Below are 17892 nucleotides of genomic sequence, written 5' to 3' on the forward strand. Positions count from 1 at the left end.
CAAGCTCTTTATCCGCCCAGGAGCGCTGCAGTGCCCGGGCAGGAAGCAGCAGGCTCCGGATGGCATGGCACTAGGCTGGCTCCTCAGCCGGGGCGCTGGACTGATCCCCGACACAATGACCACCAGCGCTCGCCCCATCGCTGCAATTAGCACTCCAGCCTGTTGCTGAGGGCTCCCAGCAGCTTGTTGCCCTGCAGCCACGGGCTGGGGCTGGGGCTGGGGCTGGGGCTGGGGTTGGGGATAGTGGTGGTGGTGGGGTTGGGGATAGTGGTGGTGGTGGGGTTGGGGATAGTGGTGGTGGTGGGGTTGGGGATAGTGGTGGTGGTGGGGTTGGGGATAGTGGTGGTGGTGGGGTTGGGGATAGTGGTGTGATGATTTTGACTGTAAGTGCAGATGGAGACTGTGTCTCCTGTGACCTTGGGACGGCCTACAGCGCTACAGGGGCAGGGGACACGCAGTGGGACCCCTTATGAGTGCCAGCTGACAGTGGCCGGCCGTCCCCTGAGCGGGTGTTCTGGTTCAAGGACAGTTCTTCCAGGGTCGTCGACTCAAACCAGCTGTTCATGAGACAACACGGTAACACCTTCCTGAGCGGTTGGGTCCGTTTAATCAATCCCTGGGGTGTCCCTGATAGCACGGTTTGCTTTGGGGCGGGTGAACGCTCGTTCCAACACTGGTCCGCTTGAGAACCGGCTCTCGTCCCGCTCCCAGGGGAACCCGGGTTTGGTTTGCTTGAGTCATGAACCGGATCAGACCGACTACAGGAAGGAAACCCAAAAGACAATGCATTGTGGGTAAATGTGCACTTTTGCTGCAAACTGGAATAAGAAACGTATTCATGCAGAAGAGAATTTTTCCTCGATTAAAATGAGCCGTGCTTTCACCTCCTGACGTGGTGCAGCCAAGAGGTGAAAGCACCACCCTTAACAGGGTGGAGGACCTCATGATGCAGGTGGTTGTGGTCACTCAAAAACAACGTGTTTTTTTTTAGATTTAGTGACCCATGGTTCATTTGAATTTGTAAGAACTCAAAACTAAAATTAAAAAACCCAAGACCGCAAGTTGTTGTTCCATTATTATTGTCCGCAACAAGGAAGCTTTGTGAGTTTCCCTCGGATTGTCTTACCAACAGAAGAGAGACAACAGCGAAACAAAGTCTGTTGAACATCAACCGAACCAAATAAAAAGGAAACAACCTCTGCCTGAACCACGCCGTCATGTGCATCGCACTCGAGGTGTGAAAGCCTTCATCTCGCCTGGGGAGGAGTGGGGTGTCTGACTCAACTCTAGACTCTCATTGAGGGTGCAGGAACTATTAAAAATGGGATTCAGAAGAACGGGGAAAACCCTGCTCTCTCCTGCATCCTCATATCTCCCCTCATTGTGTACTGAAGAGTGACGGTTTCATTTACCTGAGACAGGTAAAGGACGCTCTTGCTCTGCCCGCGATGAGGAGGAAGTAGAGTAGCAGTGTTGGATCTGGCAGGCCACCAGCAGCTTACCAGAAAGTCATAAAACCGTTGCGGAGTGAGCTGGTTTGTTCTTTGTAATCCAGCAAATAATTTTTTCCGTTCGACAAAGATGCAATGATTATAAACCGGTCAAGTAAATAGAATCAACATCGTCTCATGTTTACGTTCTCCAAATGTCTGTGATGTGCAATCCCTTGGTGGAGAGAAACAGAGCCCAAAGCATGGAGCTGCACCCGGGCTTGGATCACTGGCTCTGCTTCACGGAGGGATGAATCACACTGGATGAACCCTGTGTGTGTTCAGTTCAGGGACACTTACGTGCACGCACGCACGCACGCACGCGCACACGCACACGCACACACACGTACACGCACACACATATTGACAATTGCATGCATGCATACATACACACACACACACATACACACAAACACACACACACAGGTGAACACACACACACACACATACTACTTACACAATACTTGCACACACAGACAAACACACCCATGCCAGGAGCAGGAACCAGGACCCCGATCCCGGGTCCTGAAGGGGCCGGTGAGGGTAGGGGCGGGGGGTGAGGGTGGACCACTGAGGCGTTGGGGGGGGGGGGGGGAGAGACAGAGCTCCCCTTAGCTCAATGTGATTTCCTGGAGTTATCCTCCCCTGCGGTTTTATTAAGACGGATGGTCTCCCGAGGTCGCTTTTAAGTGTCACAGGGGGTATTAAAAGAGTTTTAAACTGGACACACACACACACACACACACACACACACACACACACACACACACATTGTGCAAAGGTAGTAATATCTGCCTCCGTTAATGCTAAAAGCAGATGTTTGTGTTGGCCCGTTGACTAGGGGCCGGTGGAAACAGTCACTTTCTGCTGTGCTTTATGTGCTCTATCGCTCGTTCCCCCTCCCTCTCCCCCCCCCAACTCTCCATTTCCCCCCCGTCTGCATTGCTGTCTCTGACCACAGGATTTGGGAACAACAAGCGTATCCAGCGCTCCAGACAAGCTTTTAATAGGAGGCGCTGATGAGTGTGTGATGGAAGGTTTCAACAGGTTGTAATGTAAGGAGGGACGGGCCATACGAAGTGCATTAGCGGGACGCTACCGCCTCCGGGATCGGACTGAGCGACCACAACTATGGACTTTAAAACGTTTTCACAGAAAGCCAATGGATCGCGTTGATCCACGCTCTCGATTTGTGTGTGTGTGTGTGTGTGTGTGTGTGTGTGTGTGTGTGTGTGTGTGTGTGTGTGTGTGTGTGTGTGTGTGTGTGTGTGTGTGTGTGTGTGTGTGTGTGTGTGTGTTTATATATTCTGGGCCGTGTTTGTTTGGCTGGTCTGTCTCTGCCAGGATTCAAGGTGTCCTTGAAGTGGAATCTGAAGGAAACTTCTCTAGAATGGAGGGGGTGGGCTCAGCCCTGTCACAAAAACATCAGATGTCCTTACGCTGTCTCTAGCTCTTGTGTGTGTGTGTCTTATTATCTCACTCTCACTCTCTCCCCCCCCCCCCTAGACAGTCCATTTCCAATCCGCCCAGCAGGGGGTCCTGCAGACATGGCCCTGCATGTCTGCAGGAAGACGGATGAAGGGGTCCGGGCTCGGTCTGGTCTGACCCGGTCCGGTCTGGTTTCCATTAGACTGTGGTGGGGCTCAACGCAGCAGCAGCAGGATGGATGGGACAGGGGAGGGGGGCATTGGCACCTTCAGGGTCAAAGGTCAAGCGAAAGCGGTGGAGAAGTGTGTGTGATTCCTTCTACCGTGTTTTATGTAGCAAACACTCCTTCACGTCTCAGTGCGGACCCAGCCTTGCTAGGTGTGAGGCTGGACCTGTCTGCTCTGTTGTACACTGCTGGTAGCTGTTGTCACTGTTCAGGCTCGGTCTGTAGGGCTGTGATGGGTAATGGGGGTGGGTTTGGGTGATGGGTGATGGGTGGGCTGCACGACACCTGGTACTAGTTTAGATTTGGTCGGCTCCCCTGTTTTGGTCTTTTTCAATCCACTGTTCCAGAACGTTTTTTTAAAATCTGCACGCTTCTAGGACTGGGTTGGTTTCTTTAATAACAGAGTAACATGGTTGTCTGACCCCACTTTGGTAGATATAACCACCCTCCTCTCCTCCACCTTTCCTCTCCTCCACCTGCTCCCTGGCACGCGGCCATAGTGAGCAGTTCTGCAGCGTCCTGCAGAAGGCTCACGTTCCCCGCTCAATAGCCTCGCTCAAGGGCATGAGCGGCCAGCGTCTTTATTTCAACTGATTGGCACAATGCTTGAAACCCCAGCCTTTGACAATTATGGATTCAAGGGACTTTTTTCCCTAAATGCGTACTGAGGAAACGCTTTCTTAGTGCGTGATAACGCCCTCTTGTGTGTGTTGGCCTGCGCTCGGCCCCATCCTGGTTCAGGTGATCGGTGCGTTCTGGCACCCGTTCCCCAGGTCTGGAACGCGGCCCAGGCCCGGGGCTGATGAGGTGAAGACCTGAAGGTCAGGCAAGGGGTCATTCTGTAATCAATGGAAAAATACTCATTTGGGCAGTTGTTTTATTTTTTTTCCTGATTTGGAAATGCTTAAGTCTGCAATGTTTCATGATCTCAATTTCATCACTTTAACTGTACATGTAACCTAGACTTCAGTACTTTTTTTGTAAGCATGTGTGTTACAGTACATTGTTGATAGTAGTATGTTGTACATGAACGTTTAACATTTCTAGGTTGATGAGATGTTTGTGATTTTGAGCAGTGTTTGACCCTGTTATAATCGCCTAGTTACACACAATGTGAGGAAGTAGGAAAAAACTTTTCGTTGGACAAAACTGCAATTTACAAACCAGTTATTCAAGACCCTGCGGTGGTTACCTGTTAGCTGTGATTGACGTGAAGCTCATTTGCACCCTAATGGTATTTTCGTCACCTTGAGGTTTTTGAATGCACTTTAGTCCTACTTCGCTCACGGGCTAATGGCAAGCTAAAACGAGTCCTGAGACAATGGAGATTATTGTATTATGCTGAACTTCTCTCTCTCTCTCTCCCTCCTTCTACCCCTCCCCCTCGCTCTCCCCTTCCCCTTCCCCCTCCAGGGCCAAACAGTGTCCCTCCAGCCCATGGCCAAGATAGAGGAAGTCCTTTACCGCTACCAGCCTCTTTTCATCGAAACCTACGGACCCCCGGTACCAGAGCTGGACCATCTGGGAAGACTCGGGTACGGACCAGACACAGACACACACTTACATTCTCCCAGGATCCACTTTCATTGAGCCTCATTGGAAGTGGAACAGTTGAAAGAAAAGCGAAGGCTTGGCTTACGACGAGGACTTGTTGGTAGAGGAACAGAGGGATCCTCCCACAACGCTGTGCCTCTCCAGCTAGCCTGGCCTCTCTCACTCGACTTCCACTCTGATTAGCTGAGAGAGTGGAAGCATCTGGGGAGAAGGGCGAGGGAGGGATGGTAGACAGCAGAGAGAGAGAGATGGCGGGGGAAACGGCTAGCATTGCCTATTGCCACAGGCCGCCTCACTCTCTGCAGGAGCGTCCATTAACACACAGGAAGTGCTTTCCCTGACAGCCCCTCTGGGCCAATCAATCCCGGACGCCATCGCTCCAGGCCTCAGCGAGCCGGGCTCCGTCAGACAGGCCAGCGCCGTCTCGCTGCCGTCTATCGTCTGCCCGCACACACCAGAAGCGGCTCGCTCTTTTATTGCGTGCGAGAGGCAACAAAGGGTGAATTCCCCTTTGTCGTGGGATCACTGGTGGAAAGGGACTTTCGGCTGCTTCTCCAGCCTCTCAGAAGCACTTTAGTTTTTGCTCAACCTTGCATATTTCAACGCACGACACGACACTTTCTACTTTTCCTGCTCCTTTGTACTTAATTTCTCTCCCCTTGAGTTAAAGGGACTATTGATTTTTGTCATGCAGTCTCATTTGCCTAACTAATTGGAGAAGAGTCCAATTAAGGCCGGCCCCGGCCCTCTGCGGGCTGTAGGTGGGTTTAGGGAGAACAACTGCTGCTTGTTTACATTATGCATGCAGTGAAGTGCTGAGGCCCCGCTTCTGTGGGCCAGGCTGTTCAATATGCAGATGAAAGACACCTCGCCATTTCTGCCGCATGCTGGATATCGGGGCTACGGGACGAGAGGTGAAGGGGACGGGGGGGCCCGGGCAGACGGGGGTCCGGAGTCAGCACTTCAGGGGTCCTGCAGGACCGTGGGGGGACCGACGGGCTCTGCCACAGAGATAGATGAGGCATGGTCCAACGAGGAACGGCGTCCCGGTTCACCAAACCGCAGATCCCAGGGTGCATTTTGCTCCGTTAAGTGTGACACTGGAGAATCTGCTGACACCTCTTCACCCTGCGTTTGGTTGATTCAGTTGAGCGGCGGGATTTTTTACGAGCATTGATACTCAAAAACACGCACATCCACACATATAGAGACACACACACACACACACACACACACACACACACACACACACACGGAGACACACACACACACACACGGAGACACACACACACACACACACGGAGACACACACACACACACACACGGAGACACATACACACACACACACACACGCGGAGACACACACACACACACACACACTCAAGGAGACACACACACACACTACATAAACAGACTTTAAACAGGCTTTAACGTCACATGTACTCAGACTCACCGCCTTACTCCAGCAGCACCGCCACCACAACAGAGCGCATTTGATGTGGTCCGTGTGGGAAGGGGGGAGAGAACACAGACAGAGGGGTGAGAGGGTGAAAAGTGAGTCCCGCTGTCGGGCGCACCCCCCCCCCCCCCCCCCCCCCCCCCCCCCCCTAAAGCCTTGTGACCTGTGGGGAGAGTCTGCATGAATATGGGGGTGCAGTCAGAGAGTGTAGATGAGGTGAAGGGGCCACTGGGTGGGTAAGGGGGGAGCAGGTCCCTATTTAAAGGGGCTGTTTGTCCCGGTTGAGGCCCATTGGTGACAGCAGCACCTCTGGTGATTTGTCTTGGACCGGTACGCACGCGGGACAGCCAGAGTTGAGCTTGCACACCCCCCCCCCCTCCCAGGTGGTCTCTGGGGTCCGTCTCCACACAGGAAGTCCATTCAAGGCTGGGGCAGAGTGGAGCTTTTCGGTGTTCATTCCAACTCGCTTTTCATTTTTTCCTTTCAAAAATCTCTCTCTTTGCCTCCCTGCTCGGTCCCTCCCTCCTCCCTCCTCCCTGCACGGTCCCCATGTCTGTGTCTGTCTCAACTTGTCCCTTTGCCCCCCAAAAATAAACCGCAGGAGGGCTGCGCTGCTGCCAGGAACGGGTCGGGCCACGCCCCTCGTACTGTCCCTGCCTCTCATACCTGAATAAACAGCAACACCCAGCCTGCTGCTTATTAAAGACAGCTGCCCCGCGCTCGGCAGAGGAGGGAGCTGCATGCTGGCGCTGCACGGCCCCCTCAGGAAAGAGCTCATTCAGACCCAAAGCGTAAGCCCTGCTCACCGGCACACACAGATCGGCGCCCAACCCACACAACGCGATGTTCACCACCGAGGGGAAGAGCCCTACACTGTGGCTTCGGTTTCAGGACAGAATCGCCCTGTCCGTCATTTTGACACTTGTTAGAATGCAGGATAGAGGAAGGTTATAAAACAAGAAGTAGAAACCCTAACACAGCCTATTGACCCACCGCGCGTTTACTAGAAGGGTTCCATATGCCTGACTCAAAACCGACCTGTTGTGCTGCTGGCCTTTTAAAATTAACATGGCCCTATTGTTGTTGACGTACGGTTTTCCTTTTTAAGACAATAAGCTTTTATTGACGTATTGTTTCTTTGACATAAAGCATATTTGACGCATGAGCACTAGGAGGAGTTTGGGATCTGGGAGCACTTAGTTCATAGATGCTCCCGTATTGATTGTGGACTTTGATCGTTCTCTGCCTTAGTAGTAAGGCCATTGGACAAAAGTGTCTGCTAAATAAATAAATGGAAATGGAAACTCGATAATGATGATTACCCAGAGTGCCTCTGTTCATCTTCACCTCGCGAGTAAATCTAAAGTTGTCGCTGAGCTCAAATATGAACGTTAAATTAGTTGACGGACATGACGTAATGTTGTTCCTGAACGTGGAGACGCCCCTCCAGGCAGCTGAGATACCGTGGGGGTACAGGAGCTCTTGTGTACATCACAACACATGGAACTACTAAGTCAAGTCTGCACGTTGCTTCCTCGGAGGCCGAGATGGTTTCACTATAAATAAGGGCCCAGGGGTAGAAGAAAAAAACAGAGATCCCAGTTTAGTTTATGTGTGCAGTTTGAGCATCTGTGTCTGCGTTTGTTTTCCATAGAAGCCCTCCTTAAGACCGGGCTGTGTAGGCGTTGAGAGGCCGACTGCCATGTTGGACAAGGACAAATCAGATGTTGGGGGGGGGGGGGGGGGGAAAGTATTTGGGGGGAAGAGAAGTTGGCTGGGTGAATTCAAGAATTCGTCACAAACCTCAAGTGCTGACAATGAGAGCAAGAGAGAACAGTTGTTTGCATTGGCAGAAAAAGCCCTGAAATTAGCCCGTCCATCTGACAGGGGCTTGCTCAACCGGCTTTGCCCCAATGCCAGAGAGGATAATATTTGGAGGTTTCTCCTCCTCCCCCCATTCCGGTTGGGCTCGCAAACCGGTGGAAAAAGTTAGTTTTAGTTTCCTGTTCGGGGCACTTGTCAGGCGTTGGTCTGGTGTCGCGGGGCTGAGAGGGTGAGGGTAACAGCTGAACGGACAACGTGTTTAGTCTGGACTCCTCTCCTGGGGACCAACACACGCGCTTGCGCACCAGGAAGTTGAACTTGGTTTACTTCCTATAGAACTATAGCAGCGCCCCTGCTTAGTGGCTGAAGGAGATTAAACGGGACCCGTGTCGTTTTGCAGTAAGCTCTGATTAAGCACCCAATGGGCATCAGCGGTTAAATGAGCTCGAGTGCCTCAGTCGTGTAGCATCCTTCTTCACAGAGCTGTTGGGGAAGGAGCCTTCATGTGCACATTACGCACATATGTGCATGGGGAAAAGAAAACACTTAAATATTCATGAGAGAGAGAGAGAGAGAGAGAGAGAGAGAGAGAGAGAGAGAGAGAGAGAGAGAGAGAGAGAGAGAGAGAGAGAGAGAGAGAGAGAGAGAGAGAGAGAGAGAGAGAGAGAGAGAGAGAGAGAGAGAGAGAGAGAGAGAGAGAGAGAGAGAGAGATGAGGGCCTCTTCACGCCTGGCAGGGAGCCAGGAGTAAATGGATCTTTGACTGATGTTCCCAGACCGGCTTCTTGTCTCGGCCCATCTCTACGACATGTTTGTAACAGTGCCTCAGTGTACGTATGTGTTAGGGGGGGAGCTAACTCAGAGTATTGTGGTAGTACCAATGCATATTTGCTTTAACAAAGGTTTAGAAATAACAACAGCCCATATTACTCTCCTTTTTAACCATATTTAAAAAAACAAAACGATATAATTTATTTTATGCCCAAATCTATTCAGCCAATCGAATGAACCCCCTCCTCGTGTTCCTCCTACACTAGCAACTCTTCTGCTTCGTGTTATGGGAAACGCTCCGGTTTTCTTCTTCCAACGGCATTTCCCTAGGCCAGGACCGGACTTGTCCGCCACGCTGATACGTGCGCCGAGTGATGGAGTCTCTGCGGTCTATTAACCCAGAGCACACAAGGTTCTTTTCGGGATTATTTGATATTTTACGGTTTCGGCGTCCGCGAGAGAGACGTCTCTTAGGTCCCGCCCTCAGGAACTAAAAAAGCACCAATGGCTTCTCCATGCGTCCCAGCCCTGTGATCCCAGCAGGGAGCCCGGACCGGCCAGGAGGGGTGAGGGGTCAGAGTCCGTGGACGAGGAGCAGGGCAACAGAAGCTCTGGAGGGTGGAGGAGGGCTGAGAGGGAGGACTGACGGCAGCAGAGTGATGACCCCCCAGAGAGGAGAGGAGAGGAGGGGAACCTCCACCCGGTCACTTAGCCCTATGAACGCACACACGCACGGCTTTGATGCTTAAGTAGCGACGGTCGAAGGAGACGAGGGCTTCGTCCTGCAGGACCTCGCATGAACCGCGAGCCGAGCTCTTTCATCTTTCATCTTGGTTTTTACTGCCGTTAGATAGCGTCTCCAGAGACTTGTTTTGCTTTCATTCAGCCAATTAAAACGGTGACCGGCGTTGCCAAAGAATATCATTTATGAGAAAGCTGTTCGGAATGACTGTGGTTTTTGGTATAACAATAGTGCCCCCCCCCCCCATCCCAAAGAAATGTTGGGCTGCCACAATAACGCGGACCTCGAGCTGAACCCTCAGATATCTGAGCCCTCGGTCCTTCAACACGTTGCTGCGTCGCTGTGAAGCGTTGAGGCGTCTGGCGCTGGAGACGTCTGACCGTGTCGATGCCTTCTGCGCTCGCGTCGCAAACTGGAGTCTGACGTCCGCCTCGCTGGCCGTCTGAGCGCACATTTGCATCGCCCAATGAGGTTGAGGAGGCAGGTACAGTGAAGGCTTCAGGTGCCCTCGCTCTGCCACTCGGGACGATTTCACTTGCAAATCTGTCTGTCAACAGCTTCACACAAACCCCCACTCCTGAGAGAATGGCAAATCCCCCGGCTCTGCCTGGTGGTGACCCTGCGCACTCTCCTTTGCACGGGCACGGGCAGGAACAGGAGCAGCGTGTAGCGCGGCGTGCCTGTGCTCCAGCCCCCGGCGTGCCTGTCTTCCAGCCCCCGGCGTGCCTGGGTTCCAGCCCCCAGCGTGTCTGTGTTCCAGCCCCCCCCAGGCCATTATCCTGGCTCTGTAAACAGGCCATTAACAGACAGTCAGCTGAGGCAAGATCTCTATTGTTTTCCCAACCATAGATCTGCGCAAATATTGATCTTCTCTTTTAGTATGAGCCATAACAAGCACATGCTGTTGTTGGCCTGCGCGGGCAGCTTTTTGTCTTTGCCGTGGCGGTTTGGGCTCGCAGATGATCCGGTTCTGACCGGGACAGCGCCGACTCGGTCAGAACCAGAACGAATTGAGACAATAAATGAGAGCAGACGCGGGGAGTGGCGGGCCTCTGGCGGGTAGTCTGCTGTCTCAGAGCCTCTTACTGTTTAGGGCCTCATTTGTTTACTCGTTCCGGTCCCCGGGCCGGAGCACGGAGCACCCCCACCCCCCCCCCCCCCCACGGCCCAGACCACGCCTCCTCCTGGATAGGGTTAGACCCAGCCTAAACCCACTCCCCCTAGAGGACACACACACACGCACACACGTACACACGTACACACGTACACACACACACACACACACACACACACACACACACACACACACACACACACACTCGTGCATACACACACGCAAATACAGGTTTATTTGTGTCCCAGACTGCAGGCTGAATAGCTCCTCCTATTTATAACGTCGCTCTGACCCGGGCAGACCGCTCTGGCACCGCCCCCCCCCGCCCCGCCCCAGTTTGGGTCGCATGCTGGGGTTTTCAGCTTAATGGTGTTCCTGACTTGTCACGCCCAGGCCCCCCCCTCCCTCCTCAATGACAGAACAGTGGAAATGTCTCCTCTCTCCCCCCCAGGCGGAGGGCGCACTGATGTACAAGGGATTAGCCGGCTCATTTTCCCCTCTTAAGAGCTGGGGAAAGAACACACACACACACACACACACACACACACACACACACACACACACACACACACACACACACACACACACACACACACACACACACACACACACACACACACACACACACACACACACAGGTTGTATGAGCTACCTCACCACAATGGAGTATGAATTATTACCCCTCTGCCTCTCAGGGCTGCAACCCCACCTCTCATACCCCCGCCCTCCCTTCCTTTGTTCTTTTGCCACCCCCTCCATCCCTACACACTCACCTTTCTCTGGTACCCCCCCCCCCCCCCCCCCCCCACCCAAAAGTGATTGAGGTGCTCTCGTAACTGATATCACCAGAGGACCAATCCCCCTGGGAAACGGTGTTCTCCTGCCGCAAACCGGGTTCTGTTCCCAGTCACGTCAGAGTGTGTGTGTGTGTGTGTGTGTGTGTGTGTGTGAACATGCGTGTATAAGCTCTGGGTGTGTCCGGGCCGAGCAGCCCTGCCCTGAACGGCATATGCTGGCCATTGTTTACGATTGCGTTTGGTTAACGATGACACCGGCGCATCATTACGCTGCCAGTCCCCGCCTCTGGCCTCCCCCCCTCCCCCCTTGCTCTCCCCCCCCCTCCCATCCCAGCTTCTCCTGGCCCCTGGCTCTCGTAGGGTTAAAGTTACCCGAAGACAACTCTTGGGAGGAGAACACAGGGGATGCCTGCTGTATCGAGTGGCTAGCGGGGTTGTGATGGCGTTCCAAGCCCCAAGGCTGGCTGTGGTTTAGGTGTCGGGGCATGGGCCCGGCCGGCCAGCCAGCCGGCCTCTACCACCCCCATCAGGGCAGACTGTGCAACTGCGGGCGTCGTGAGTGGAAGGAGCTCTGGATGGGCAGCGACAGGTGGGGGACCAGAGGGGTTGTATACAATGGCTCTCTATCGCTGGCTCCCCCACAACAGGCGCGGTCATTCAGGCGGAGCTCCCCTGGCTCGCCTCCCTTATCAGGGGCGCGAAAGGCGGTTGGGTGGAGGACAGCTTGTTGGTCACTCAAATCAGTGTGTATTTCTATAAGTGTTACGGTCAAGTGACAGCCAACGCCGTTTGCGTTAACACTCAAGACATGTTCGCCCTTCGACTAAGTGTTACTGATATCCCTCCCCCCGTGTCATTCCCTCTCTCTCTCTCTTTCTGTCTGTCTCTGTTTCTCTGTCTGTCTGTCTGTCTCTGTCTGTCTCTCTGTCTCTGTCTGTCTGTCTATCTCTCTCTCTGTCTCTAACTCTCTCTCTGTGTTTTGGTTGTCGGTAAAGCAAACAGTCTGTCAGCAATGACGATACCGCGCATGATAATGGATACGTATTTATTTATTTATTTTCAAAATCATCTCAGTATGATGTCACTGCATTACACACACACACGCACGCACACGCACACACCCCAAGGCGAGCTAATCCAGTGGACAGTGTGTAGCCTAATGGGCTAAAATCTATCTCCCACACACTCTGGTGTCCCAGAGGAAGCTGCGCTCGACGGAACAGCCTGACCCCGTGAACCTGGTGATGAAAGGCGTCTGTTGACAGATATGGTATACCTGTGAGAGCCCACCGCTGGACCCCCCTACCCCCCTGGACCCCCCTACCTCCCTGGACCCCCCTACCTCCCTGGACCCCCCTACCTCCCTGGACCCCCCTACCTGTGAGAGCCCACTGCCCCCCCCCGCCGCTTGTTTTCCCCAGATATATATCCCCCCCCCCCCCCCCCCCCTGGATAGGATACGGACCGCCTGGCCGTCTTCAGTAAACAACGCGCTCCGTGCGCGTGTGTGTGTGTGTGTGTGTGTGTGTGTGTGTGCGGGAACGGACACGCACGCGCACATACCTACACACAATAAGCGTGCGTGCCGTGTCTCTCAGCGCCGCGGGACGCAGCAGGAAGTGGCTCTGCGAGCGAAACCGGAGCCCTCTCAGGAATGCAGGGGGTGTTTTCAGAGGACGGAGCAGAGCTTAAGGGGCGATGGGGGGAGGGCGGGGGGGCAGGGTGGGGAGGGGGGTGATTAGGGGGTGACAGCTGAGTGCTGACCCCTCTATAATGACAAATCATCTGGCAGGTGTGAGCGGCTCTGCACCGCCCCCACCCTTCCCACCGCGACCCCCCCCCCCCCCCCCCCCCCCCCCCCCCCCCCCCCCACCGGCGTTCCCAGGCCAGGATTCCCGACCACTGCCCTCGGCCCCGCGGCCCGAGTGCTAAAGGAAGACTTCCGAACATTCCGGCTGCCATCCAAAAGCTCATGACTCGGCTCGCCATCCTGGCCTCCTCTCTCTCTCTCTGATACTCGGCGCCCCGGAGTCAACCCCCCGCCCCCCTCACCCGTTCTTAATAAGGCAGGCTAACCCGGGGGCGTCCTCTGTGCTGTACGTCCGGTACGGAGGAGGCTTTATTGATTTGACTTTGCCGACGTGTTTTTCTTTTTCTTTTCCTCCCCGTCATCGGCTGAATCCATTTTTCTCCCTGAAGTGCTGAATGTCAAAATATCAGGTGGCCGTCATGGCCAGCGCTGACAGGCTGAACTGTAGAGCGCGGGTCCTCCTTGCTGTATAAACAACTGTCCCTGGATCAGGGGATGTTGCTGTAAGGGGGGGGGGGGGGGGGGACAGGTGTGGTTCTAAAGGTCACTGTTGACGTTCTAGTGAAAGTCGGGCCACAAAGAAATAGTTTACATTCACGATTCGCTAATATTATTTTGTAATGGATATATTAGAATAATACATTTGTTCTCCCTAATTATATGAACGTGTAAATATATCCTTATGTTTCATTACTCTTAACCACAGGCCATCAGATTCAGACAATGAGCCTGGTACCGTTTGTTGATTTATCAGGAGAAAGTCGGCTAATTCTCCCCAAAGTTTTACAAAAAGGACGGAAAAAGTCTGAAGAGCCAAATTAATTTGTCCCGACCACATAATTCCAAACATGGTGTGTGTGTGTCTGATTCACATCTGATTCTGATTGCTGCTTTGTCTCTGTGGTTTGCGTGTTGATGGTGCGCTATCTCAAATATCCTTTGTATAGTGATGGGCCTCTCTTCATTTTCCATCATCGTTATGGCCTTCCCAGCACTCCCACTACACTTCTGATCCCACTCCCGGAGTCTAGACCCGGGCTTCCCGCCACAGCTCGCCTCTGCTACTATACAACCGCGACTCCCCCTGGTTCCGGAACTAACCCCCCTGGTTCCGGAACTAACCCCACTAGGCCTGGTACCAACCCCATTAGACCTGGTACTAACCCTACTGGTCCTGGTACTAACCCCACTAGGCCTGGTACTAGTGAGGCCTGGTACTAGTGAGGCCTGGCACTGGTGAGGCCTGGCACTGGTGAGGCCTGGCACTGGTGAGGCCTGGCACTGGCACTGGTGAGGCCTGGCACTGGTGAGGCCTGGCACTGGTGAGGCCTGGCACTGGTGAGGCCTGGCACTGGTGAGGTCTGGTACCTACTACCCACCGGGTCGCAGGTATTCAGACCCACGAGAACCCAGACGTCTCACTCTGAGATGTTTGCAGCTGGGAATCACCCAGAAATCCTCCTGGACGCGTGGCCACTTATCTTCTCTGTTTGAATTAGGGATGAGGCTCTGTAGCGTTTCCCAGAAGACGGGGGCAGGGGAGGCTTCGGAGAGCGCCCCACTTTGGGAATCCAAGACGGTTGTTTCGTGTTGATGCATTCCCCAGGTCTGCAGAGCTCCACACACAAGTGGAAAAAGATGGTCGTTTTGTGGCGGGTCTGGGTGTTTCTCCAAAAGGAATTGCGACGTTATTATTGAAAATAAAGTAGTGGTCCGCCATGTTAGGGTTTTAAAATATGCTTAAAAAGTATGTTGCTTTGCTACTTTTTCCATTTGCGTTATCTCAAGGCAGAAGGATAGACCGTACCCACACTGTGTTGCGGACTCAGATGAGGACGTGGAGGATGTGGAGCAGTGCTTCAGCGCCTTCTCCCAGGATTACTGAGGAGAAGAAAAACACCTAGATTCCACTCTGCTGACAAATTCATTCTGGCACACACTTTCATACGGGGTCAGCGTTCAGTTGTCTCCATCATTTGCCCCGGACCATTCCCGCACCCCTCCCCTCCCCACCCGCTCCTCCCCCCCAACAGCAACATAATGGACCAGTCCGAAGTGACCCATATTTACCCAATAATACGTGGCTTTGAAAAGGCCCGTATCGGGTTGCTGCTAATGCTCCAGTGGGGCCCGAAGAGTGAAAGATGTTACCAGCCCCGACGACTTGGGTTTCAAAGTCCTGGGAACAAAAGGCAGACCGGTCCTTGGAGAGAAGGAGAGAGAGGGGGGAACAGGAGTAAGGGGGGGGGGGGGGGGGGGGCGGTAGGGGTTAGGGGATGCGTGGGCTGGAGGTATAACTCTGACTTAGTCTCGGTGAGCAGACAGACAGACAGACACTGTGGGCTGGAACGGTAGCGACGCCGCTGGCGCGGGCGTGACCGGACACTGGGATACGCATCATGCTCAGTCTGGCGGTGTCTGGAGCCGCCAGGTCGAGTTCGCTCTCTCACAGCGTGCGCAGGCCGATGAGCGATGGGTTCCACGTCCCCGCTCTGACCGGCTGGTGTCGTCACACCGTACTGTACTGGGAGGCGTCCGGTTCCGTCTGTCTCCCCCAGCGCCACATGTGCTCGGCAAAAGGGGGGGGGGGGGGGTTGTGCAGGGTTGCGCCCCCAGTTTACGAGGACGCTGACAGCGGCCGGGGTAATGGGGCAGAACTGGTCTCACCCTCACGGTTCAGGGTGAGTGGGAGGGATGATTTAAAAACAAGAGGACCTGTGATGATACTTGAAGGTGATTTTGCTTGATATCCTCTCTCTGCTCCCATCCACCCCCGTCCTCCTCCTCCACCCACACCACTCCATCTCTCTTACCCTCTCACCCCCACCTTGCTGCTCCCCCCCCCCTCCTTGGGGGCAGGCAGGTATAAAGTTACACAGAGCTCTCAGCTTTCTTGGAGGAATGACCACATGAGTAGCCTGGGGATTAGATTAGCAGGAAGAGCAGACTTAGCCGGGCCGTAAATAGCCCCCTTTTTTCACTGTTAAAAAGGCCCAGTACAATATAATCAATAGATAGCACTCATCCGCTGCAGGAAGCCATCGGAGAAGACCTCCCTCAAGTGCTCTGTGAAGGACGCCACAGCAGCTTGGCCCTAATGAAGTTATTATTAATCACTGGGCCTCCTGTTTTGAACTTGTGTGTTGTTTCTCTAGTGGGTGATGAGTGGGCTTTTGTGTGCAAAAAGAAATTTGATTGGCCTCCGGCGTTGCGCTCCACGTGCTCTCGTCCGTACTGAGACGGAATTGCATAATTTATGGCAGATGAATGAGCACGTATAGAAACCGTACATGTCTTTTATTTTTTCCAGCTTGCAATCAGCGACAGTAGCACCCCTCCTCCGAAATGATCCGGCCTTTGTGTGCTCTCTTTGCTCCCTCTTGTGACTCAGACGCTGGAATCAGAGGGCTGCATGGGCTCTTGAGTTGTGCTGTCTTTGAAGTCTGCACAGATCTGAGGAGCCGAGTCCACAGTGCTTGTGTAGGGAGAGGGGAGGGGGCTGAGTGCTGGCCTCAGACACCTCGTCGTAGCTATGAGGAGGAGGTGGAGGCCGACCTGGTCGTTGAGCTGGCCTCCCCGTGTTGTCCTCGTTGCTTAGCATCTAAGCTGCCAGACTAGTTTTTCCTCGGACGCTACAAGAAACCAGAGAGGCCTGTGTGGGTTTCTCCATGAGAATCTAATCCTGACAGTTTAGGTGTGTGTGTTTGTGTGAGAGCGAGAGGAAGGATTAGAGTTGGTGGGGCCACAGGTCAGCTGTCGTCCCCCCCCCCCCGACCCCCACCCCAGCCCCACTTACACACAAACACACACATTCATAAGTATAGGAGCACCTCTCAGAGAGGTAGTGCTTTAAATTGACAGCTCCACTGTTTTTCCATCTTTGACTTGGGAGTGAAAATAAACAATGACTTTAGCCGTAGCTGGAGAGGCTGAAAGGGGCTTTGGCAGGCTACGTCTGGAACCACTTAAAAATAAGACATCTTATTTTTTTATACTTCAACTTAAATTGCAGAGGCTTTTAGTCACGAGGTGTTTGAGTGTGGATGTCCTGGTGGTCGTGCCGTTGTTGGTCACAACAAGGGGGTAACAGTTGAAGAGGGCAGGAAAAAGTGTAGAATTAGGAGGGGAAAATAAACGTTTGGACTCGGATTGCACTTACCTAACCCCCTTTCACCCCTGCTGAGATGTCGTGCACGCCCCAACTACTTGGGAAGGGCGTCTTAAATTAAACATGACCATGCGACTTTTACACACGTGTCCAGTAGGAAGGAGGGATCACTTGCTGTTAGTGGCCTGCCTGACACACTTCTCCTCTGCCCCTCCAGGTATCTGAAGCACGTGCGCGCCGCCTTGCCCCAGGACACGGCCGGGGGCTACTCCTCTGGCCTGGCGTGTCACCGGGCCCTGCAGGACGCCTTCAGCGGACTGTTCCCGATCCAGTTCTGACCGGCAGGGCGGCGCAGGGGACCGATTCACGGTCCGTGAGAAACGCCAACGACCAAACCACCCGGACGCGGGGTTAGCGCTGCTGTTGTGAAGTAGGAGCTTTAGCCTGTTCACTTTTCACAGAAGTTTTTATTTTATGAAGTTTGTATTATTTTTATATGTAAATAAATCATTCTGATTGTTAGAACTAGTTGTGTGTATTTCTTTCCATCTTAAATTCAAACCTTATTAT

General features: G+C 53.5%; 1 protein-coding gene across 1 annotated transcript in view; it reads left to right on the top strand.

The window, feature by feature from the left end:
• The window catches only part of mnat1 (MNAT1 component of CDK activating kinase), a gene marked incomplete in the record, with an annotated part of 23811 nt that extends 5967 nt beyond the window's left edge, over nt 1-17844 (top strand). The window contains 2 exon segments of the mRNA XM_030356736.1: nt 4558-4679; nt 17540-17844. Of these exon segments, the coding sequence (XP_030212596.1) occupies nt 4558-4679; nt 17540-17660 (243 nt within the window).
• Between the last annotated feature and the right edge of the window lie 48 nt (nt 17845-17892).

Source organism: Gadus morhua, chromosome 5 (assembly GCF_902167405.1).
Source record: "Gadus morhua chromosome 5, gadMor3.0, whole genome shotgun sequence".
NCBI classification, from domain to species: domain Eukaryota; kingdom Metazoa; phylum Chordata; class Actinopteri; order Gadiformes; family Gadidae; genus Gadus; species Gadus morhua.